The 25372-nt window shown below is 28.0% G+C and overlaps 1 protein-coding gene across 1 annotated transcript in view; it reads left to right on the top strand.

Annotated features, from left to right (window-relative positions):
• The window catches only part of LOC111685496, a 73676-nt gene extending 63766 nt beyond the window's left edge, over positions 1-9910 (top strand). Inside the window, exons 3-7 of the mRNA XM_046950993.1 lie at positions 4624-4742; positions 4816-4953; positions 6220-6682; positions 6754-7649; positions 9309-9910. Coding sequence (XP_046806949.1) covers positions 4624-4742; positions 4816-4953; positions 6220-6682; positions 6754-7649; positions 9309-9893 — 2201 coding nt within the window. The 3' untranslated portion in view covers positions 9894-9910. The remainder of the gene's footprint in view (positions 1-4623; positions 4743-4815; positions 4954-6219; positions 6683-6753; positions 7650-9308) is intronic.
• The last annotated feature ends 15462 nt before the right edge of the window (positions 9911-25372 follow it).

The raw sequence follows: 25372 nt of genomic DNA, 5'->3' as shown, positions 1-25372 counted from the left end.
CAGTTCTAGTTCAGTTCTAGTTCAGTTCTAGTTCAGTTCTAGTTCAGTTCTAGTTCAGTTCTAGTTCAGTTCTAGTTCAGTTCTAGTTCAGTTCTAGTTCAGTTCTAGTTCAGTTCTAGTTCAGTTCTAGTTCAGTTCTAGTTCAGTTCTAGTTCAGTTCTAGTTCAGTTCTAGTTCAGTTCTAGTTCAGTTCTAGTTCAGTTCTAGTTCAGTTCTAGTTCAGTTCTAGTTCAGTTCTAGTTCAGTTCTAGTTCAGTTCTAGTTCAGTTCTAGTTCAGTTCTAGTTCAGTTCTAGTTCAGTTCTAGTTCAGTTCTAGTTAAGTTGTAGTCAAGTTTTAGTTCAGTTCTAGTTCGGTTTCAGTATAGTTCTACTTCAGTTCTACTTAAGTTGTAGTTTAGTTCCATTAAAATTCCATTGTATATAAAAATTGCTTAACATTTAATTATTTCGTAATCCAAAACGCCATCTTTTTTTAAATACCTTTTGTCTAATGACACAAGTGGCCAGACATTTTTTTCATTCTAATTTTCCTTCAACTTTCAATAGTTTAACTAAAAGAAAAACCAAACAAATATGTCATTGAAGTGTCATCCGTTTGACATTAACTCGTTTTGGGTTATTTGTTTTGTATGTGACGGAAAGGGAGAATAGTCTAGGAAAATAAATTATATGTTAGGCTCATTAACAATAATTATTTTTGAGTTTTATTCTAAAAAAAACGAAACAATACCAACTAATTATATAAATGTTTTAGTCATTATTACTTGTTTTCAATGTTAATTCCTATTTGGTAGGAAATAAATCAACAAACTTAACCGCACAATTGTCATACCAAACGTTTGAATGACCGAGCAAGCAACCAACATAAGCGGTCATATCAAGGTTTTCAACATGTGTGTTCGTACAAACTGTAGAATTAATTCATTTTTTATTGAAAAAAATCATTTTTAATGGTTTTTTTTATACAAGCAGACATAACACATTTAAATTTTTTGCGCAATGAAAGATTTTGTTTTTGTGTGTGAAAAACTATTTTCTTTTTTTTTGACATTCATACTGGCGAAAATTTTCAAATTTAGGCCTCTTTTATATAAAATAAAAAAAACATGTTGCGTAATGTTATTTTTTCTTTGCAGTTCATGTTTTTGTTATATATTGTATATTAAACAAACAAAAAACTAAATAATTCTTAAGTAATTATGATTTCTTTTTAAATTCTAACATTTAAAGAGAAACAATAAAAACTAAAAAGAGATGCAAATAAATATATAATAAAAAATGCTCTTGTTTTATAAAGAGTTTTTAAAAGTTTTTGAAAGAGAATCAAACATTAAAGGAGAATATTGGGTAATATTTCCAAAGCTCTCTCTCTCTTTCTCTTAATATGTTGTGTAAGAAGAGGATAACATTGTGAAATAACCCCTTGAGGTATAGTCCATAATATTAGGGGTTTCCCCATTGTTAATACCGCGTTTACTTATAATCAGAACAAAAAATGCTCTTAGTCAAATTAAATAAAGTTTCGAAAGAATATCTTAAAAATATATAAAAACTGTAATCAAATGCCTCAATTTTGCTTTAATTATGATTTATCTGCGTTAACAACTAAACTATCTGCATTTTAATTTTTTCATAGATTAATATATTTTCCATCAGCATATAAAGTTTCATAAAAAAGGAAACATTTATTAAAAAGTTATTATACACTTATTAACATAAACACTTCTTGTGGCCTGCTTAGCGTATGATTAATATTAATTATTTTAAAACTAAAGTAATTATAAAGTATACGCCTGATATAACCAATAATAAAAAGCACAAAAATTTCATTTGCAGCCAACCCCTTTTCATACATCAAGTGATTTTTCTTTTTTTTTCATTATTTGCTCTTGGTTAAGCCTCTTTAAGTACTTTTTAAGCACTTGAGACCCACCACAACTACTCTGCATTTATAATTTGTCTTTGTGCCTTTTAAATACTGTTGATCATGACGCTTGAAGCGTAAAAAATATTATGTACAAGTGCTATTCGTAGTATGAATTATGTTGCGTATGTGTTAACACTGTAAAATTAATGTTAAAATAATATGGTACATTGAACTTTTATATGCACTGCTAAATCTAAGAAGAAATTATACAAATATTTATATAAAAAGCTAAATAATAAAAACAACTTTTCAGATTCATACTATTAGTTAGTAGAAAACACTACTTTAAAATGTTTTATTTTTACTTGTTTGGGAGAAAAAAAATTAAATAAATATTTTTGAAACAAAGATACATAAAGAAATATTGGCACATTATCAAAAGAAATGAGCATGAAATTTGCAAATTTTAAATTAAAACAAAAATTTAATTTGGAAACATAAATTGGCATAATTATTGAGGAAAATAAATTGAAAGTAAATTGTGTGAAATACAATGGGTAGTGATGGCAATAAAAGTGCACTAAGATTTAATAAAAAAATTAAAATTTTATGGTTAAGATCGCTTCATTATTTCACCTTTCAACCATACAACTAAACCTCCCGAGTACATGTTTTGAGTTTGAAATAATGTTAATATAAGTACAAATTAAAACGTAGATCCATTCTCCAAATATTATGTTGATGGTAAAAAGCTATATAAAACTTTTAATTAGTTATTAAAGATTGCTAGACCTATTCTTCCTAAAAACTGTTTCGTGAAAACCACGTAATATACTGCAATCAAATGTTGCATTGAACAATAAGCTTTTACATAAAGTTTCTCATATTAGGTATTTAAAGCTTTTTCTACAGGAGCATCTGGATAAGTTTTACAAGTTTTAGAAGGCATTTTTTTTTAATTTCATTTCTGGGTTGTCGTATTACTTAATACCTCCGGTAGGTTAGTGGTTAGTGTTTTAGTCTGGTAGACCGGAGGTGGTGGGTTAGAGTGAGGCCTAGGTACAGATTTGATGTGTATACATCCTCCTTTCAAACTAACTAACTAACTAATACATATTTTTGAAACAAAAGCTTTTATTAAGTTGTCAAAGCTCGTAATAGGGAACTTTTTTAAAATCTTGTAAAAATGCATCTTTGAAAATTATTATGTTAAATATGTAATTTGTTTTATTAATAAAATTCTTACTCTTTTTTTATACAAAATATAAGCCCAAATGCTTTTATTAAGTTGTTAAAGCTTTCAGATGGAGCTTTTTCAAATCTTGTAAAATATTGTGTTAATGATTTTTTAGTTATAAAGAATTTTTGTATATAATCACATTATTTGAAAGCTTTTCTAAAGTTTTAAATAAAAATTATGTAAAGAATGGTCAGTTATAAAAGCTTTTTTAAGATCTTTTAAATTTATATAAAAAATTAATGCTATTACAGAGTTGATTAAAAAGTTTTAATTGAAATCATTTTAGAAAATATCAAAAAACTTAAATTTTTGAAAGCTTTAATTGTCCTTTTCATTATAAATTAATCTTTTAAGAGCTTTTAAGTTTTTACTACAAGTTTTTTCAAAGGTTACATCAAGTTTTTTCAAAAACGGTCGTAAATATCACAACGTTCTTTTTAGAATTTTTGGAGAGCTTTCTTACATTTTTAAAGCTTTTATTGAAATTTTCTTTATAAATAAAACTTTTAAGAGCTTTTTTTAAAGTTTTAAGTACATCCTTTTTAAAAGTTAATAACGTTTGTAAATATCTTGTCTATTTTGACTTTAGTTTATTTTTCTTAGAGATTTTTAAGATCTATTATACAGCAATTAGGAGTTTTTAATTACAAATAAATCTTTTAAGCGATTTAGTATAACTATCAAGAGCTTTTATATAAGTAACATTAAGAGAGCTTTTTTAATAAATATAGTTTGGAAAACTAAAAACACTGTAGGATTATGAAATAACAATTAGATGTTTTTTTAAGTTTAAAAGAAGGTAAGAACTTTTTTGAAGTATTTTTAGAGTCTTTTGTTAGATTTTTTAGTTCTGAAAAGTTTTATAAACAGCTTTTTAGCTTCGGTGTTTAAAAATGAGTTTTCAAAAGCAAATAAGAAAATTTAGAAAATAAATCTATTGATTATGTAAAAATCTCAAATTAAAAAAAAATGAGCAAAACTAATATTTATCATTAAAATTATTTTCTGCTTAAAAACACACACACACACACTCAGGTGATGTTGGCTAATGACGATGACATTGGTGTGTATTGCAGTCACTTCAAAACAAAAACATTACTCATTCAAAATATTAAAATTTTTTATTTTTTCAAAATACACACATACATATACACACAATAATGCTTAGCAACATACTGTCAAATATGAAAATTAAATGAAAATAAATGGAAATTTAAGTTTTCTAATCATTTAATTTAATAATCGTAAAAGAAAAGCGAGATGATATAAAGTGAATACACAAACAAAATAAGTGTGTGGCTGTCAATCATTATTAAAAATTTTGACAGTTTATGTGACAACGACAATAAAAACAAATACTGGTTGTTTTAAGTAGCAAAAGAAAATAGACGCACACACACAACATTTGTATAAATAATTTTAGAAAATAATTTCAAAATAAGATTTATGTAGTGTTAAGTATTTTAAAAATGTTTTTGCTTTAATTTTTAACGCCACATTTTTTTTCTTCTTCAGCTCCCACAAATTTCAAAAGTCTTTTATTGCGTGCCGAAGTTTTAAGGAAAATGAATCATTATCAAAGCTCATTGGCTGATGTGGATAATGCATTGAAAGCTCGTTATACTTCAGCTAAGGTGAGTATTTAGATGGTATTTAGATGAATTTTTCTAACTGAATAAATATAAAATGTTTTTTCTTTTATTAAAGGCCCACTATTTGCGTGCCTTGGCATTAAGCGATTTAAGCCGTTATGAGGAAGCTTTATATGAAATATGTTTGGCTGTTGGTATGGATAAATCTTCAAATCTCAGCAATACCGAATTATTTCAACATGATCTCACTAAGGTAATTATTAACACTTTTTAAGCTTTTTCAAAACTTTTGCAAAGCTTTTTTTAATTTTTATAAAATTGATTTAAATAAGAAATTTATAAAGTTTTTTTTTAATTGATTGATCATTACCAAAATAAAACAAATTTATTTAAAATATAATAGAGAACATATAGCTTTTTAAAAGCTTCTGTCCAAACTAAATAACTTAGCAATTGGGATAATGAAAGCTTTAATAACTCAACGATGTATACAAACTAAAGCTTGGAAATGTTATTCAAATGTTTTTGTACCAAAAAGTTTTCATTTTTTTTAACTTTTAAAGGTTTTACAATCAATGTTTAAAATTTGTAAAGACTGCCGAAAAGCTTGTGAATGTATATAAGTAAATTGGTACTATTTTTAAAAAGCTGTAGAAAATATTGTTCACTTTAGTTTAAGGGTTATCTTATAAACTCAGCTATCGAGAAGCTTTTCTATAAGAATTTTTATCTAAAAATATGAAAGCTTTTGTCCAAACTAAATAACTTAGCAATTGTAATAGTAAAAGCTTTAATAACTCAACGTTGTATACAAACAAAAGCTTGAACATTTCATTAAAATATTTGTGTACAAAAAAGTTTTAATTTTTTTTAACTTTTAAAGCTTTTACAATTAATGTTATAAAATTATAAAGATAGCCGAAAAGCTTGTGAATGTATATAAGTAAATAGATATTTTTAAAAAGCTTTAGAAACTTTTGTTTAGCTTTAGTTAATAACTCAACGATTTATATAAACAAAAGCTTGAAAATTTCATTATAATGTTTTCTTCCCAAAAAGTTTTAAATTTTTTTAACTTTTAAAGCTTTAACAATTAATCTTAAAAAAATTAATATTGTAAATGTATATAATTAAATTGGTATTTTTAACGCTTTGGTTTACATTTTTATCAAAAGCTCAAGTTAATATCTTAAAAGCTTTGAAATAAGAAACCATAGAATACAAAAAACTTTTTGGTCAAGTAATTTCGAAGAATTCTTATAAAAAACAAAAAAAGCTTTCTAACTAAAGACTGAATCAATTGCTAAATTAACATATAACTTTAAAGCTTTTCACATTTTTTTTTGTTTCACAAAAAACAAAAAAAGCTTTCTAACTAAAGACTGAATCAATTGCTAAATTAACATAAAACTTTAAAGCTTTTCACATTACAATTAAAAAACACAAGAAAGTTCACAAGAAAAGCTTTTAATCGAAGTAAAAATATTTCTATATTTTTGACACAATGTTTATCTTACAGATTCTCCAAAAACTCCTTTCCCAAACACCCAAATGTCTCAAGGTTGACCTCTCATCATTGCGTGCTAAAGCACCCTACAGCGTATACTCAGAACACAGATTGAGGCGTAAGAATATTACGCTACTCAACAATGCAGTACAGGATGAAGAATCTATAAATCTGTATGAAGATGATGATTTTCTTTCGGCTAATTATGGCAAAGAGTGTGATATATTGGCCGATGAAGATGTTTTAGCTTGTACGGATTTTTTAAATTGTGTTGATAAACGTTCAACTTATGCAAGTATTGCCAAGAAATATGAATTGGAATTGAAAAGACAAACAACTAGAAAACATATTAGACGAAAATGGATGCAAAAGGAAACAGAGCTGTTGCCCAGCATTGATGTGGAGAGTGCCAGATGCAGCAGTCAATTTCGTAATGTATTGGAGCGTATGCAACAGGAAATTGTGAGACTGAAAAGTGAGTTTCTTTTTTTTACATTTTTATGAAAAGAAATTAAGAAAAATATATTTTATATTTTTGCCTTACAGAAGTAGAATCTACTCCTGAATATTTCCAAAGACAACTAGTAGCTGTTAATCCCTCTCTAATAGATGCCAGTGATTTTGATTGTGTTTTGTGTTGTCGCACTTTCTGGAAACCGGTGGTCACACCCTGTGGCCATACTTATTGTTTAGTGTGCTTGGATCGTTGCATGGATTACACTTCCTCATGTCCGTTGTGCATGTCGCCTCTAGTGGAGCCCAGTCTGAATATGTATCAGGGTGCCTCATCGCCTGTTCCCTTAATGCTAACCAAAAGACCGGTTACCAAATTTCTAGAAGCCGCCATGAAACGTTTCATTCCAGACAGTTACCACAAACGTTTTCGCCAAGAAATGGTTATGGAACCCTCAGTGCCCATCTTTATTTGCACCACTGCTTTTCCCTATGTTCCATGTCCGCTTTTTGTTTATGAGCCACGCTATCGTCTAATGGTGCGACGCGCTGTTGAATCGGGTGAAAAACAATTTGGCATTGTCCAGCCACACAGTGGGAAATCTCGTTATTATGATTATGGCTGTATTTTGGATATAAGAGATTGTGTTCTATTGGGTGATGGTTGTTCGATTTTAAGCACTATCGGCTGTAAACGTTTTAAGATTTTGGCACGCAACGAAAAAGATGGCTATGAGACGGCTAAAGTGGAATACATACACGATGAGACTATACCAGATGAGCATTTATCGTATGTTAGTAAAATGCATGATGTTGTTTTATCGAAGGCCATTCAATGGTACAAAAGTTTAGGAGAGGATTTAAAGCATGAGATTCTTCAGAGTTATGGTGAAATGCCCATGGTGGAGGAGAATTGGGAAACAATAGCCGATGGTCCGGCTTGGGCCTGGTGGATAATTGCTCTGTTGCCATTGAGGCCTCAGTTAAAGGTAAGTGATTTCGTTCAGTATATATGCTGATTATGATTTTTCAAAAGAAAAGGCATTATGTAGACCGAAAGCTTTCAAAAATTACAAAAAAAGTATAAACTTTGTATAAATTAATATACGTATGCTGATAATACTCAAAGCTTTTGACATTTCTTCAACAAATATAGATCATATTAAAATGTTAATCAGATGTTTTAAGTATGTTCTGTTTCACAAACAAAAGCTTAGAGAACTAAAAGCTTTAAAAACAACTTATAAATAGATTATAGTTTGGAATAAACCTTAATCAAAGCAAAACAATGCTTTGATAAGCTTTTAATATAAAACGTTGTAAACTTATCATCATCAAAGATCCTGTAAGTCTTCTGTTGTATTTGAAAGTTCATTCCGATATGAAAATTTAGTTGCCATGAAAGTCCTATTCAATTTTTGTAGTAAACCCCAAGTTTTAGCAACATGTTGCCACAATTAAAACACTTTTCTATTTTCCATAAGTAAAACTATGCTTTGATAAGCTTTTAATATAAACAGTTGTAAACTTCTCTTCATCAAAGATCCTGTAAGTCTTATGTTGTATTTGAAAGTTCATTCCAATATGAAAATTTAGTTGCCATTAAACCCATATTCTATTTTTGTAAGAAACCCCAAGTTTTAGCAACATGTTGCCACAACTAAAACACGTTTCTATTTTCCATTGGAATAAAACTTCAATCATATGTCTTATGTTCGGTTTCACAATCAAAGCTCTGAGAAAAAAACTATGCTTAGAAAAGCTTTTAATACACTCTTATAAATAGTTTATAGATTAGAATGAAACCATAAAAAAATATTATATGTTCTGTGTCAAAAACAAAGCTTAAATAAAACTAATATTAGGCTTTGAAAAGCTTTTAATATAAACAGTTCTACACTTCTTTTTATTAAAGATTTCATTCAGAAATAAAAATTTATTTGCCATGAAACCCCTGTAGTAAAATTTAAATTTAACCAACATGTTGCCACAATAAAATAGTTTTTCTATTTCTTGTCGTACCACCAAAGTTGCTGTTGCAAATTTTGAAAGATTTACAAAAACCCTGTTACTTTAGTAAAGCCCAAGTTTTAGCAACATGTTGGCTCAATTAAAAAGCTTTTCTATGTGCTGTAATACAATCACAGTAGCTGTTGCAACTTTTTAAAGTTTCACAAAACCCTGTTACTTTAAAGATTTTTAGCGATTTTAAGGCTTTTCCATTACTTAAATTTTATATTGTTGAGGTAAAAGCTTTGGGTATATTATCTATAGAAATTTATAGTTGCAACATTTATGTTGTCATTGTAAGTTCATACATGTAAAATACGTAAATAAGTTGGGACATTTCAGAACAAAATCTATTTTGTTTAGTAAAGTTGTTATTACACGATTTTAGTTACAGTTACAGCATTTAACTTTAAATTACTACAATTAAGTGATATATAAAAAAACAAAACCCATTTGAAGCCAATTAATGATAACAGTTATTTAGTTACCAATTAATTGTTAACTATTTGCATTTTAAACAAATTACTCACTTTTAACTGCGAATGATTAATGGTCTTATTTTGCTAATTGCTACAATTTTATGCATTTATACAAACAACTACTAATACAAAGTATTTTTCCCCTCTTTTTCTAAACAGGTTGATATCTTGGCAACAACATCTTTAGAGAAACGTTTACGTGCCATAGAAAAAACCATACACTCTATGCCGGGCAATAGTCACTATCAACGTGTATCGCAAAATTGTGATGTTGCAGTGGTGGTACACAATCAGCAACATCATTCGCATCATGATGAAGACGATGTTGATGAGATTGACGGCGATGAGGGAGATGATGTGGTGCATCGTGTTCATGTAGACGATGAAGATGATCTAACACATGATGGTATTGATGAAGAAGTAGAAGTTGATGATCAGCAACAGGCCTCTTTGCAGCATCATAGAGAAAATGTTGCACATGATCAGCAACAACATACAGCTCATACACCCCTAGAGCAACAGCAACAAATGCATCAGCAACAGTGTGACAGTGTTACTACTGTTGATGAATGTTGTCAGCGCACAACTACAGCTGCTTTAGTTCATGGTCAACTAGAGCCGGCGGATGAAGCTCTAGAATCTACAAATGATCATCCACATCATCATCATCACCACCACCATCATCACCATCATTCTCATCATCGACATCATCGTTCCGGTCATGCCCATTCTTTACTTTTATAAAATTTCTTTATAATTATTAAAAAAAAAACAGTCAACACACACCTTTTGTTAAAAAAATTTAAACAAATTATTAAAATAACTTTTCTCATTCTTATTATTATTACAACATTTGTATAACGCTGACTGTTGGGAATTTTTCTACATATTTCTATTTTTTTTAGAATTAATTTAGTCTGTATGTATGAATGTTTAGTAGGTTTTTTTTTTGTATGTTCGTATGTATGTGTAGTTGGTAATTATTTATTTATATATATGTATGTGTAGTTGTACATATATTTAAACTTTTTACTAAAAACTAATATATTTAATTAAATAAAAATGGTAATAAAATATATATGTCTATTATGTGATAATACAAAAAATAGCTTAAAATATATATATTTTTTAAATTTAACTAAAATAAATTGAAAATTATGGAAAAAGTTTATTAATTAAAGAAAAAACATCTAAGTAAAATCATGAAAAATATATTTAAAGCCTGCAACATGTTGCCATTTATAACATCGTGCTCTTTTTTAAGTAAAATTTGTAAACAACATGTTGCTGGCAACATTTGGTAACTAGTTTTCTTATGATATATGTAACGTATTATTTAGCTAAAGTAATAAAAACATTTGGCAACATGTTGCTGGCTTTAGAGTTTTTTTATTATTTTCTTAATTACTTTGTTTTTTTTTTCAAAATTTTTTCCAACAATTCCTTTTAATATGGTTTATTTCAAAAAGAAAAACTAATGTGAATGTTAAATTTATTATACTAGAAAGAAATATTATTATCTAGGGGCCAATATACCGTAGCTGAACCAGTAGTTTAACTTTGTCAAATCATAAAACAAAACAACTAAATTTAACCTTAACTTAAACTTTATAAGAAATATTAAATTGTATAGAAATTGGAGTAATTTAAATAAAAATCAATGTCTATGTTAGAATTTTAGCAAAAATTGTATACAAAATTAATGTTAATTTAGTTTAAAAAACTAATTTATTTAATAATGCAAAATTTTGCAGATTAAGGCAATTCAAAATTATTCTAAGGGTCTAAAGGAAACAAATAAACACGAGAGTTCTCATATGTTATTATAAAGTTAAAATAATCAACTGAAGCAACATGTTGCTAAAATTATATGTATATTGCAACATTAAGAACTTACTTTATGAATGAATCAACTGAAGTCTTACAAAAACTAGGATTTCAAAACCTTTTAATAGAAATTGTTTTTGTACTTCTCTTTGTAAAGATTCTGAGAGTCTTCAAATGACTTCTTGCATCTTACAAGGAAGCTTTTATAATCGACTTAAAACCTTATAGTAATTTATTGTTATTTTAAGGTTTTGAACATGATTACGTTTGGCAACATGTAGATAAGTTCTTCAATCAATTGTACATTTTAAAAGTTTATTTTTAACAAATATAGTAAATCAGGTTCTCATTTAAAATAAATATTTAATTTTTTTAAATTAATTTATCTTTATTCAAATTTCCATAATTTTATAAGCAACATGTTGATAAGGCTAGAACTGTAAATAATTTTCCATTTAAAAAAAATCTTAACAAAAAAGTAAAATTATATACAGAGTTTAACAAAAGAGAAAAAAATTAAAAAAATTAGCAACATGTTGCTTAGATCCTTATTCTAAAGTAAAATATATTTTATATTTCTAAGCATTTAAATTGCTTGTTTTACTATTCCCCTTATTAACAGAGAACATATTGCTGATGCTATTTTCTTATTTTCAATTTTCTTTTAATTCGTTAACCAGAAAAGTTTAAACATAAGAGTAAAATTCATAAGTTTTCCTTAACTTTTTTAGCAACATGTTTCTAAACAATAACAATTTGAAAAAGCTTACCGAAATTTGTTTCAAAAGCTTATTTATATTCTATAATCTGTTTTTTTAATGAAGCAACATGTTGCTAAGCTAATCCATTTAACTGGAAAGTTGTTGAAAACTATTTTTAACTGAAGTTCAGTGTTTCTTCGAAACATGTTTGCAAAAATGTTTTCGTTACCTTGTAACTATGAAAACTCTAGACAAAATTATAGATTTTTACGTTTATGTATCCTAAATAAACAGGTTTTCATAAAGCAACATGTTGCTAAGACATAAATTCTAAGAACATATTCATTTTCTTCATTTGCTTTTTAGAAAGAAACATGATGTCAAATCTTTAAGTGACAAATGTTTCAAATCTAAAAAAATATGTTTTACTAGTATTACGCCGATTGGCAACATGTTGCTGATAATAGTTTAAACCTTGCAAAAACTCTAACTGAAAAGTAAAAAATTGTTTATCTTCATTTCTAAAAAATATAAATTTCTAGGTTATTAAAAACAATTTAGAAACATGTGTAACAAAGGCGACAATAATGTTGCTTATGTCTTGAAGAACACATGTTGCTAACATCATAACGCTGTGTGAAAAAGATTAATTGTAAAAGAAATTATTTATTATTATTATTTTTAAATTAATTAATATTTATTATTCAGAGAAATGACAAAAACTGTAATGTTGCCAATAACATGTAGCTGGAGGAAAGAGTTTATAAACATGTTTTTCAATTCTAAGCTTTTGTCTTTAAAACCACGAATAATTTTGAATTGCTTAAAACCAAACAAATATTTGGTAAACTCTTAAAAACAATTTATTAAAACATAAAAATATTTTTAACAAGTTTTAAACATTCCACACTTGTTTTTCACATTACAAAAATACTTAAAAAAATGTTTTTAAAATAAACAAAATTTTTCTTAATTAAATAATTTTAACAAAACAATAAAATATGCCAAAATTTTTAAGCTTACATTTTTTCAATATTCAACATTTTTAAAGAATAAAATTTTTCAAAACTAAATTATTTAAATAAAAATTTTACTTAATTTAATTAAAAACAATTAAACACATCATTATTACAATATTAACAGCAAAAAAGGTTTCTTCAATTAAAATACAAAATAATAAAAAAAACATTTTTAATTAATAAATAAAAAAAAAGAAAACAAAATTCAAAAATTACAAAAAAAAAACACAAAATTTCAAAATCAAAACAAGTGTGTATATTACAAAATAAAACTAATGAATTATAAATTAATTCAAATTTAAATAACTTAATAAAAATAATAATATTCAATTAATAACAAGTACATAAAATGCTGAAACAAAATGACAATCTGCATAATTTATATAAAAAAGAAAAACAAATTAAAATTTAACACAATAATAAATTAATAAAACAAATAAAAAATCCCCTTACAAAAAAAAAAAAAAAACAGAAAAATAATATGTAAATGAAATAAAAAAAGAAACATTTCTTAGAAATTATTTTTTTATAACTAAACTAAAACTTAACTACAAATATATATAAAAAATAAAACTTATTATAATAATTTTCTAATTAATTCCCCTCTAACTATCTATCTCTATCTAAAAAAAAACCTTAAACAACTGTGTAAAAAATCTAAAACCTTAAACAAATTTATTATCATAGCAAAATATTTAAACTTTCCTCAAATCCCTTAATCTATTTTAAACTTAATTGTTTCTCAATTACAAAATATTTTTATAAAATCATCTTTTTATTTAAAACCAACTAAAAGCTGTGATACACGTTTGTCAGATCTTACAACGTTGTCAGAATGTGTCTTACAATCGTGTGAATTTATAACTATTGTTTTTAAACCGTGTTATAAAAAACATTATTAACAATATTGCAAGAGAATAAATTGTAAGTTGACATAGTTGTAAAACATTTTTTGACAACATTTTAACATCTTACAACTGCGTATACAAAGCACTAGAACTTTTATTGTTGATCTAACTACAAAAAAAACAACAACTTACTACTCTTAAAATCTATTACTTTCATTCCTATTTTTTTTCTATACAAATTTATTTCTCTTAAAAAATAAAACTTAATTTTCTTTCTTAAACTCGAAATTTTCTTTTTTAATTAAATTTAGTTTTCTACTTTAAGTTTTAAGAATTTCATACTAAATAATATAAATGCTGTGAATATTTTAAGTACGTTTTTATTTTAGTTTTTTTCATTTATAATTTTTGCATTAAGCTTATTTTTATAATTTTACTAAGAATTTGTTAAGAGTTTATTATCTTAATGTTATAAGAAATATGTTTTATTTTCTAAATATCTTACTAGTATTTTTTCTATTTAATTATAAACAAATCAAATAAAACAAATTTAATGTTTCCTCAATACATTTTTTTTTTACTTTATTTTTAAAAATAAAATTTAATATAATAAAAATCTCTTAAAAATAAATGTGTTTTAAAAATGTTTGTTTTTATTTAAAACTAGCTATAACCAGTGTGATTCAAAAGACAAATGTTTTAATTCAGGTGAAATGTACCACACTAGATATTCATATTAGATAATATTAAAGTAGTTCGAAATTCGAACACTCCAAATTATATAGTTTGCCAGATATAGGAATTTTGTCACTTAATTTCTTATCCACCCATTATAAGACATATGACACAAAAGTATATCGTACAAATTTTGGAAACTTTAGCTGTTGTATTTGACAGTTTCCCAAAATATACTACTTTTAACAGTTTTTCAGTAAGCAGGCGTGGACATACAGGAACACACTGTGAATATTTGAAGAAAATTGGCTTTACTGTTTAGCGGCAACGTAATCTATAATGTAGAGTAATATATAGTATTATCTATGGAGTATTCTATAGTTTTATTTATGGAGTACACTATAGCCATTGACTATAGAGAAGTATACAGTCTTGACTATAGAGAAGACTGTAGTCTTTATAGCCTTGACAGTAGAGTACTATAATCTAGGCTATAGACTATAGAATAGCTCACAGACTCGACTATAGAATAGTATATTGTCCTTACTCTAGGTATACAGAAACACACTGTGAATAACTAAAAAAATTGGTTTTACCGTTTAGCGTGATCTATAGAGTAGAGTAATCTATAGTATTACCTTTGAAGTATTCTATAGTCTTATTTATAGAGTAGTCTATAGTAATGACTATAGAGAAGTCTATGGTCTTGGGTATAGGGAAGTCTATAGTCTTGAGTATAGAGAAGTCTATAACCTTGATTATATATAGCCTTGACTATAGAGAAGTCTATAGTCTTGACTATAGAGAAGTCTATAGTCTTGACTATAGAGAAGTCTATAGTGTTGACTATAGAGATGTCTACAGTCTTGACTATAGATATGTTTATAGTCTTGACTATAGAGAAGTCTATAGTCTTGACTATAGACAAGTCTATAGTATTGACTATACAGAAGTCTATAGTCTTGACTATAGACAAGTCTATAGTCTTGACTATAGAGAAGTCTATAGTCTTGACTACGGAGAAGTCTATAGTCTTGACTACGGAGAAGTCTATAGTCTTGACTATAGAGAAGTCTACAGTCTTGACTATAGAGAAGTCTATAGTCTTGACTATAGAGAAGTCTATAGTCTTGACTATAGAGAAGTCTATAGTCTTGACTATAGAGAAGTCTGTAGTCTTGACTATAGACAAGTCTATAGTCTTGACTATAGACAAGTCTATAGTCTTGACTATAGACAAGTCTATAGTCTTGACTATAGAGAAGTCTTTTTTTTTAATGGACGTAGTGATAGCGCGCTATCCACTAGTGGCCCTACGATAACTCCTCCAAGTCAACCCGGTACTACTGTGGCATTTCTTCAGGTTGATTGGTTTAGTGCGAATTTTCTTCTCCTTCTCTGTTTTAAAGTCCCTACGTCCCCCTTCTAGGAGGTTCGGGAATTTATATACTTTTCATTTTTAGGATTGTATTAATATACTTTTCACATTGTGTCCATGAGAGAAGTCTATAGTCTTGACTATAGACAAGTCTATAGTCAAGACTATAGAGAAGTCTATAGTCTTGACTATAGAGAAGTCTATAGTCTTGACTATAGAGAAGTCTATAGTCTTGACTATAGAGAAGTCTATAGTCTTGACTATAGAGAAGTCTATAGTCTTGACTATAGAGAAGTCTATAGTCTTGACTATAGACAAGTCTATAGTCTTGACTATAGACAAGTCTATAGTCTTGACTATAGACAAGTCTATAGTCTTGACTATAGACAAGTCTATAGTCTTGACTATAGACAAGTCTATAGTCTTGACTATAGACAAGTCTATAGTCTTGACTATAGACAAGTCTATAGTCTTGACTATAGACAAGTCTATAGTCTTGACTATAGACAAGTCTATAGTCTTGACTATAGACAAGTCTATAGTCTTGACTATAGACAAGTCTATAGTCTTGACTATAGACAAGTCTATAGTCTTGACTATAGACAAGTCTATAGTCTTGACTATAGACAAGTCTATAGTCTTGACTATAGACAAGTCTATAGTCTTGACTATAGACAAGTCTATAGTCTTGACTATAGACAAGTCTATAGTCTTGACTATAGACAAGTCTATAGTCTTGACTATAGACAAGTCTATAGTCTTGACTATAGACAAGTCTATAGTCTTGACTATAGACAAGTCTATAGTCTTGACTATAGACAAGTCTATAGTCTTGACTATAGACAAGTCTATAGTCTTGACTATAGACAAGTCTATAGTCTTGACTATAGACAAGTCTATAGTCTTGAATATAGAGAAGTCTATAGTCTTGACTATAGACAAGTCTATAGTCTTGACTATAGACAAGTCTATAGTCTTGACTATAAAGAAGTCTATAGTTTTGACTATATTGATATTGAAAATAGACTATAGGATAATCCACAATTGAATAGTCTGTTGTTCTTACTATAGAATAGCCTTGAGATAAGATTAGTCTTGACTATGAAGTAGTCCTTATCATGACTATAGATAGTCGATAGTCTTAACTATAGAGAAGTATAAATTCTTGATTATAGTGAAGTCTATAGTCTTGGCTATAGAGTATAGAATAGTCTGTAGTCTGAGTATAGATTTTTCTTAACTATGCAGTAGTCTTAGTCTTAACTATATGTGGTATTGACTACTGAGTGGTCTTTAGTCTTGACTATGGAGTAGTCCAAAGTCTTGATTACAGAGTAGTCTATCATGTATCCCCCGTATTTATAAAGATATTAGTCGCTTATTTTAGGTTTATTACTCACATTTTCCATAAGAAATACCTACCATAAACCATTAATAACTATATTAAGCATTTATGAATATGGGGGTATGACTGTAGAGTAGTATTCTAAAAATTAAGCCTTAAATGTGGCTTAGTTGAAATATAAACCGATCCTTTCTTGTGTAGTCGAATTGCTGCTATTTTAAAACTGAAGGAAGAAGCTCTTAATACTCATGTCTGATGCTGGGTGTTGTTTTTTATTATTTATTCTCTTTTTGCTAGGTATGTAAATAAAATCAAAATTTTTGATGGATTTTTAAGTGGTTGTTTCGGAGTTTTGATCATATCTCCGAAAGTTTTGAATCCATTTTAAATAGGAAACTTCTCGCAATCATAATTGAGAGAATTGTTGAAGATTTTGATCCCGAAGATTTCTGTGGTCTTCACAATATTGATTTCAACAAACTTTCAGACATGCGAACATATTTTAATCGACTTCGCTATATTTAAGGTCTGATACACTGTGTCAACGTCAATAGTTCGGAATAAGTTCGGTGTTGGTACCGATGACATTAGATACCCAACAGAATATTGACTAAATATTAAACGTTGGAAATGAGTTGGTGTAAAGTGTATATGATACAATATGAATGAAGGTGTATACAGGACTTCAATGAAGGTCGGCTGCTGAATGATTGATTGGGTGAAACCATTAAATTTTCCTTCTTTGTCCAGGTATGTGCAGATAGAGAGTGTTTTCTGTGAGTAAGAACAAAGTTTTCAGAAGTTTGTGATGTTTGTGCATCTAAGCAACGGGACAGCAATGGTTCTGAGATTAGATAGCTCAATTACTTGAGCAAAGTGCTAACTTCAGAAAAAGTTGTCTTATATGTGATCATAGCTAAGTATTTTGAAGATCGAAACGGATTCTTAACTTTAATTTCAAACTTAAGCTTTTTTTCTGAATTTTTCTGTAGGTTTTGATCGCACAGATCAATAATTAGATATTTTGTCTACTTAAGGAAACGTTTGAACAAATCCAAATGCAGTATAAGTTTTACTTCTTCTTATGACAGTTATTTGAATGAATATTAATATGATAATCGTTGGTTAAAGTATTCATTAGATGAGAGCCTTTATGGACCGATTAATATAACATTTGATATAAATGCTGTGTTAAAGCGTTTCAGGGTCGCCTTAGGTCAATTACTTTGAATATCCTAGAGTAATTTGAGCAAAACATCAAATATGTATTTTCTAATTGAAAATTCAAATTCTACTACATATCTAAAAGTCTCTTAAATATTCTACATTCTACTCCAAAGGATCATTGATCTGTATTTAGAGCTTCGGTAGAATATTTTCCAAACAATTTACATGTTTTTGTCTATTTTGCAATTATAAAAAGCAACTATTTTTATATTATTCGCTTTGAACAAAACAAATCTTTTATTTATGCATTTTGTTTAGATAATATTGAAGTGAAAAAAAAGCGTCATGACGCGTCATCGGCAAAAGTCAGTGTAGTTGCTCAAGCAACCGAACGAAGTCAGTTACTAAAGAAATCATTTGTTATAGGTTATTTCGAATTTTATTTTCGAATATTCTTCTTTGTATTGTTTTGATCCTAATATTGCACAACGAACGCATTCATTGGTAGTTCTATATTTTGACTATCTTATCTTTAAATGTTTTATTTTTGGTTCAATTGTACTACATTTACTTGAGGTAATTAAAATTAGTTGTAATACTTATATTAGAGATGATGTTTGTAATATACATATATCTATGTCAATATTTGTTTATAAAGCAGATCCACACTTATATTGTTATATAATCGAATACTTGGAATCGGTTAACTCCTTTATTCTTAGTTTATTACATCTAAAAAATTGTTTATAAGTGTTTTAATGCGAATTTATTTGCAAAGTGTGCTTTACATTCGACTTAGTTATTTTTATTTCTAAATCGCATTTAAATTATTTTATATTTTTACTGCATCTGTTTATTTGTTTCCATTCATTTGCTTAACAAATTTATACGGGGCATTGCATTTCAAAAGAAACCAAAATATCTCGAATTTTGTTTACATTTATTATACCCTACATCACTATAGTGGGGAGGGTATTATGCGTTTGTGCTGATGTTTGTGACACCTACAAATATTGGTCCTAAACCTTAAGTATTCCAGTCGGCTCAGAATCACTTTCTGTGTCGATTTAGCTATGCCCGTCCGTCTGTCTGTGTGTCCATAAAACATTGTGAGCACTCTACAGATCGCAATTTTAAAGATAATTTAATAATAATTTTCAATTTTGAGATAAGGACGAACACCGGTTCATTATTTTGGCTAGCCCCCATACAACCGTGTCCCCGAATTAGGTTAAATGTTCTATTATGTCGCAAATTAATAAATACACAACTGATTTTTGTAGTGACCTCATTTGACCCTAGCCTTCACACAAACTCCCCTTCAGAAAATTTCTTCAGGGTCAAAATTAATATATAAACAATAATATCACTAATAAATTGGACATAAATAACTTTGAATTCATTTTCTCTACCAAAACTTATAAGGATAGGCCCACATTTACCACATCTACTCCCCTCTAAAAGTTAAAATATATTCTGCGATTCCTTTTTGGACAACAATAAGTACAAATATTGCGGAATTATGGTAAAAACCCAATTAAATGCTTATTATTTAAAAAAATCAATAATTTAAACATACTGACTAATGTAGGGTATCATATGGTCGGCTATACATTCATACTTGAATTTTTATGTAATCGTTATACATTTTGCATAGATTATTTTAGAATATTAAATAATTCTTTGAACTAAAATGATGTTCTATATAATCCTTAAACATGAATACATTCAGCAAGAATCAAAATCACGATAATTATATTTATACTTTTAGAAAGATACCAAATCGATTACGATTTCTTTATAAGGAATTTAAAAATTTAAAGAACACACAAGTTTAATGAGTACTTACTTAACAACTTACTTTTCAAAGACTACTACATAACGTCTGCATTACTTTTAAGTACTCTTATAATGACTTACATATAATCAGATATGTTGTACTCTATTTCAAGCTTAGCCGTTTTAATTGCACATTTTACTTTATTACGTGCACAGAAAGAAAATTTATAGTTATTCTGTGTATTGGCGTACAATAAAAGTGGAGCTCAGGTTCATATCCCAGCAAAAATAAAACGAAGTATTTCCAAAAGAATAACATTTATCACCACTTCAAAAGTAGCCTTCTGTGAAAGTGATGTTTATTATTGTAAGAATACAATTTTATTTTAAATAGAATTTATATTTTCTGTACTGGAATTTTTTGAATTAAATCAATTATATTTTGGAGTTAATTAATAAATATGTAATTTGTTTATTTATGTTTAAATTATTTAAGTCAAATTAATTGTATTCTACAATATTATAATAATACTACTAATAATTAAAAAAAAAAAACAAGTAGGAAAGTATAGTCGGGCATGGCCGACCACATTTTTAAAATTTTTATTTTTGATAAAGAAACTTTTATGTTGAATTTTACCTTAAATCCAAAGTATTTAAGCAATTTATTGATAAAAAACAAAATTTTCTAAATGATATAGGTCAAATATGGGCCGATCCTCGGTAAATTTGTGAAAACGATATATATTTAAATAATAAATAGTTAGTTTTGTTGAGTTTCATTACGATACAAATGGTTACAAGTCAATTTTAGTAGTTTAAGACATTTTTTGAAGGGGGGTTTGAATGGGGGCTAGGGTCAAATAAGGCCCGATCATTAGGAAAATCTGCAGTGTCATTTATACTTATATAAAACTTATTTGTGCCAATTTTTAGAGAGATAGCAGAATATTTGACGTAATTATAGCATAAAAAGTTCAAATCGGGAGGTACGGTTGTATGGGGGCTAGGTGAAATAATGGACCGATTTCAACCATTTTCAATAGGCTTCGTCCTTGTGCCAAAAAACATGCTTCATCAAATTATCTTGAAAATTGCGGCCTGTACCTTGCGCACAAGGTTTACATGGACATCCAGCGAGCCGGACAGACGGACGGACGAACATGTCTTAATCGACTCAAAAAATGATTCTGAATCGATCGGTATACTTTAAGGTGGGTATTGGACCAATATTTTTGTATGTTACAAACATCAGCACAAACGTATAATACCCTCCCCACTATAGTGGTGTAGGGTATAAAAATATATATTTAATAATCCGAAACAGCTAAACAACATTATGTGCCGCACAGTGGGACAGAATTAACATAGCAATGGTCTCAGATCAAATACGCTATAGCTACGCAAATGTATCCCGATAGAAATAGCCATTTGGTGATACCAGATTTATTGTCAGAAACATTAAAACGATGAGAAAGAACGTCATTATGGGAAATGCCCCTTTGCTTTACGCAAGGTTATAAATTGTGGGCCTTGGTTTTTTTATTGAAGACTAAGAAACAGAAATATGCCAACTACCACATCGGAACCAGGCCACTCGGTAGTAGTCGGCATCGAAATTGTTTAGCTTTAGGTTAGCTGAATTAAAAATATGGGAGAATCAGAGAAGGCCTCTTGGAATAATGAAACGATGTGTAAAACAACAAAGATCCTATGAGGTACCCCAGATGACAATAGAACAATCAAGAAATCTATTAAAATATAGCAAGTCAGGGGTAAGTATGATGAAACTTATTCTGAGTAGACGGACATGACTATATAAAATTGTATGTGCTGATTTGGACGAATGTATAGAACTCATGTGGAGATGATAGTGAAACTCTATAGCACATCCTTTGTCATTATCAGGTATTTGTCGAAGTTAGATCTAAGTATCTTATGAGTTATATTATTCTGGAAATAACAATTACTCACGAATATTGATTGTAAAATTCTCAGGTCACACATATAATACCAAACAAATTCATTTAATAACAGTATTAATTACGCCTAGGATTTTATATGTAAAACTAGTTTGTTGTTTTTACCGTAGTTAGTACTAAAATGTAATTTACAATTGAATCTGAAAGTGAGAATATTAAATAACTACAACAACAACAACAAAGAAACTAAAAGAAATAACTGAACCCATATTAAAACATTTATTAGATAAAAGCAGCAACAAAAACAAAACAACAATTATCTAATACAAAAATGTTTAGAAAAAAAATGTACTGCGAATATAAACAAACAACAATATTCAACCCCTTCATAGATGGGGATTGCAAGCGAGTACTCTTAAAGAAGAAGAATAACTAACTATTGGATAAAATGTCGTTTTAAGAATACGACATACATACACACTTATTCTTACAGGTATTCCTCCCGGTCAAAAGTTTGAATAAGCGTGTACAATTTGTTAACAGCTTTCTGGAAATTTATTTGTTTATTGTTTTTTTTTTTATTTATTTCATACAACAGCAAAATACCTAGATTGAGTAATTGTGAGAATAATGAGAATTTGTATTTAAAGTTTGAATCAGATCGCTTGTAAATGTTTATTATTATAAGATACTTGTAAAAGCTTTAGTGCTTTCTTACTTGATAGTTGACATGCATACTTGTGCATTGAAAACTTGTTGCATTTCATTTGTCATAGATTTAAAAATAATCAAATCGTTAGAATGTGAGTGAGTGTATTCACAAATACATTCATACGATTTCTCAACACCCTTAATGTGTTGTGTTGACAATCATAGATTAAAAGAAAACTTGAAAGAATTGATTGATTTATACGTAGTGTAGTTATTTCATACATTACTTGGTAATGAATGGAAGTTATCAATCTATAATGGAAGTTAACAATCTATATATATATATATATATATATATATATATATATATATATATATATATATATATATATATATATATATATATATATATATATATATATATATATATATATATATATAAAAGAGTAGCGTTACTGACTGACTGATTCATCATCGCACAGCCCAAATGGCTGAACCCAGAATCATGAAATTTTGACAGTAGATGTGTTTCCACTAAGGAGGGATTTTGTGATATTTGCATATTTACGGGTAAAAAGGGGGAAAACGGATAAAACAGGTTTTCTAAATTATATTATACAATATTAGTGATACAAGAAAAATTTTAAATGCACCTGTATCTACTCTTAAAATGAGCAGATGGGTATCTGGTACTTTTTTGAAATTCGTACTTTTAAGAGGCAAAAATGTGTAAAAAGGTGATTTTGGTACCTTTTTTGGACCTTTATAACTTTTAAACCAATTAACATAATAAAATTTTCTAAATATTTTGGATACATCTCTCAAAAATACTTTCGTACTTTTTTAAAATTTAGTCCATTTTGGGTGTAAAAAGGAGAAAACTGTATTTATGGTACTTTTTTTTAGCACATTAATAATTTTTTTCGATTTATTAAAGTATAAATTTTAAATTACGGACTAACTCTGTGATATTTGTAGAAACAAAATTTTAGCTATTTCACTGGGGATGAAGTACCAAAAAGGGGAAAAACCGGAAATTTAATTTTATTCAAACTCATGGAGTCAATTTTTATAAAATTTGAAAAAGTAGTTTGTTTACTCACACAAAATGGAACAAATGAATGTTGATTTCAATCGATTTAAATACGGAAATGGGAAAATTGTACTTTTTTTGTTCCTTTCACTAAGGTAGAATTTATTCGACTTTAGGCACTATTTCTTTCTTCAAATGATACTCTTTGTGTGTACTATAATATTAATTCAAAACTCATGATTATTAAACATACACGGTCCTCATTGAATAAGATTCTTTAAGACAGAACTTCTTAGTACTTTTTATGTTATAAATGGTACTTTTTGAATTTTCTGAAATATTCAACCTAGGAACATAAATTTTAACATACATAGTCTTGACTGAGTAATATTCTGTAAGTGGGACACTTTTTGGTACTTTTCCATTCTTCAAATGGTACCTTTTGGATTCTCTATAATGGTTAACCGGAACACATAACACACTGTCCTTATTAAATGAGAATTTATTAAGGGAGATTTTTGTACTTTTTTGTTTCTCCGATGGTACTTTTTGATATTTTTACCATATTGAACATAGGTTAGGTTTTTGATTAAATGAGAATCTATAAGAGGTATTTTATAGTACTTTTTCAAATAGTACTTTCGAAATTTTCTATAATGTAGAAGCTAAACGAATAAGACCAAAAATATAAGCTTCTTACTGAATGCGAATTTATTCACGAGATATTGGAAAAAAAATAAACTGAAACATTTAACAAACTTTTAATCAATTTTAATTTTCTATAAAAGTAAACCAAATTTTGTATGTATTTAATTTTGGTTAGGGTAGCGAAGCACCCAGGGTATGCTAGTATTATATAATATGTTGAATACGATTAATAGCCAATTTTCTAAAGGGTATGTGTAATAAGGAATTCTTTAAATCGTATGTCTAACAAGGTATTAGTTAGTGGTTTTAACTATAATCGATTGATTTCTTTCATTTGTGTAAAAAACATTCAAGGGAATATTTATTTTTTATGAGCTAACAAAACAGAAATAAATGTTGTATGTAATGTAATTGTTTAGCTAGTTAGTTAGCTTGTAAGTTAGTTAGTTAGTTAGTTAAATAGTTAGCTAGTTAGTTAGTAAGTTAGATAGTTAGTAAGTTAGTTAATTAGTTAGTTAATTAGTTAGTTAGTTAGTTAATTAGTTAGTTTGTTAGTAATTTAGTTAGTTAGTTAGTTAGTTAGTAAGTTAGTTAGTTCGAAAACAGATGTATATGTGGACATACATTTCATCTGACACTTGTTGCTATATCGTATGAGGTCTAAGGTCAAATGAGAAACACAAAAACATATTTTTGCGACTTTCGACCACCTACCACTAGCTTAGCACAGTGGTGACTATTAATACAAATTTCAAGAAAAACAAAATCATCTTTCCTAGCAGAGTAATACAAAAATTTAAGACAAATCCTAAGCGGAAAACAAATTTCTCTCCCAATTGTGCGCAAGTGCAATCTTTCCTCCTGGGGACTGCTGCCAAGAATAATATCATTATCTTAGTAAAAAGTAAAAAAGAAACTATATTCTATATTGGGATATATTTGGTGCTTCCGTGCAACAAGACTGGAGCAGTGACTGTCGAATGAGTTGATAACAGAAAACAATGGGATGTGAATCTCACTAAATCTGACTATTTCGGATGACATCATTGTGTGATGTTTTCTATTATAAAGCTTATGATGAAACTCCATTCTTTGAGCTCAGGATTTACTCTGTTAACACTAGATTTATGGAAGTGTGCACTCTGTAGGTAAACTACATTCTTGGTTTATTACTATATGATCGAAAAAGCATGTTTTTGCTGAATCAACTTAAGTTATTCCATTAGTATC

The sequence above is a fragment of the Lucilia cuprina genome, chromosome 5 (assembly GCF_022045245.1).
Source record: "Lucilia cuprina isolate Lc7/37 chromosome 5, ASM2204524v1, whole genome shotgun sequence".
Lineage (NCBI taxonomy): Eukaryota > Metazoa > Arthropoda > Insecta > Diptera > Calliphoridae > Lucilia > Lucilia cuprina.
Note: the sequence above shows the minus strand (reverse complement) of the source record. Positions and strands in the feature narration are given on the sequence as shown.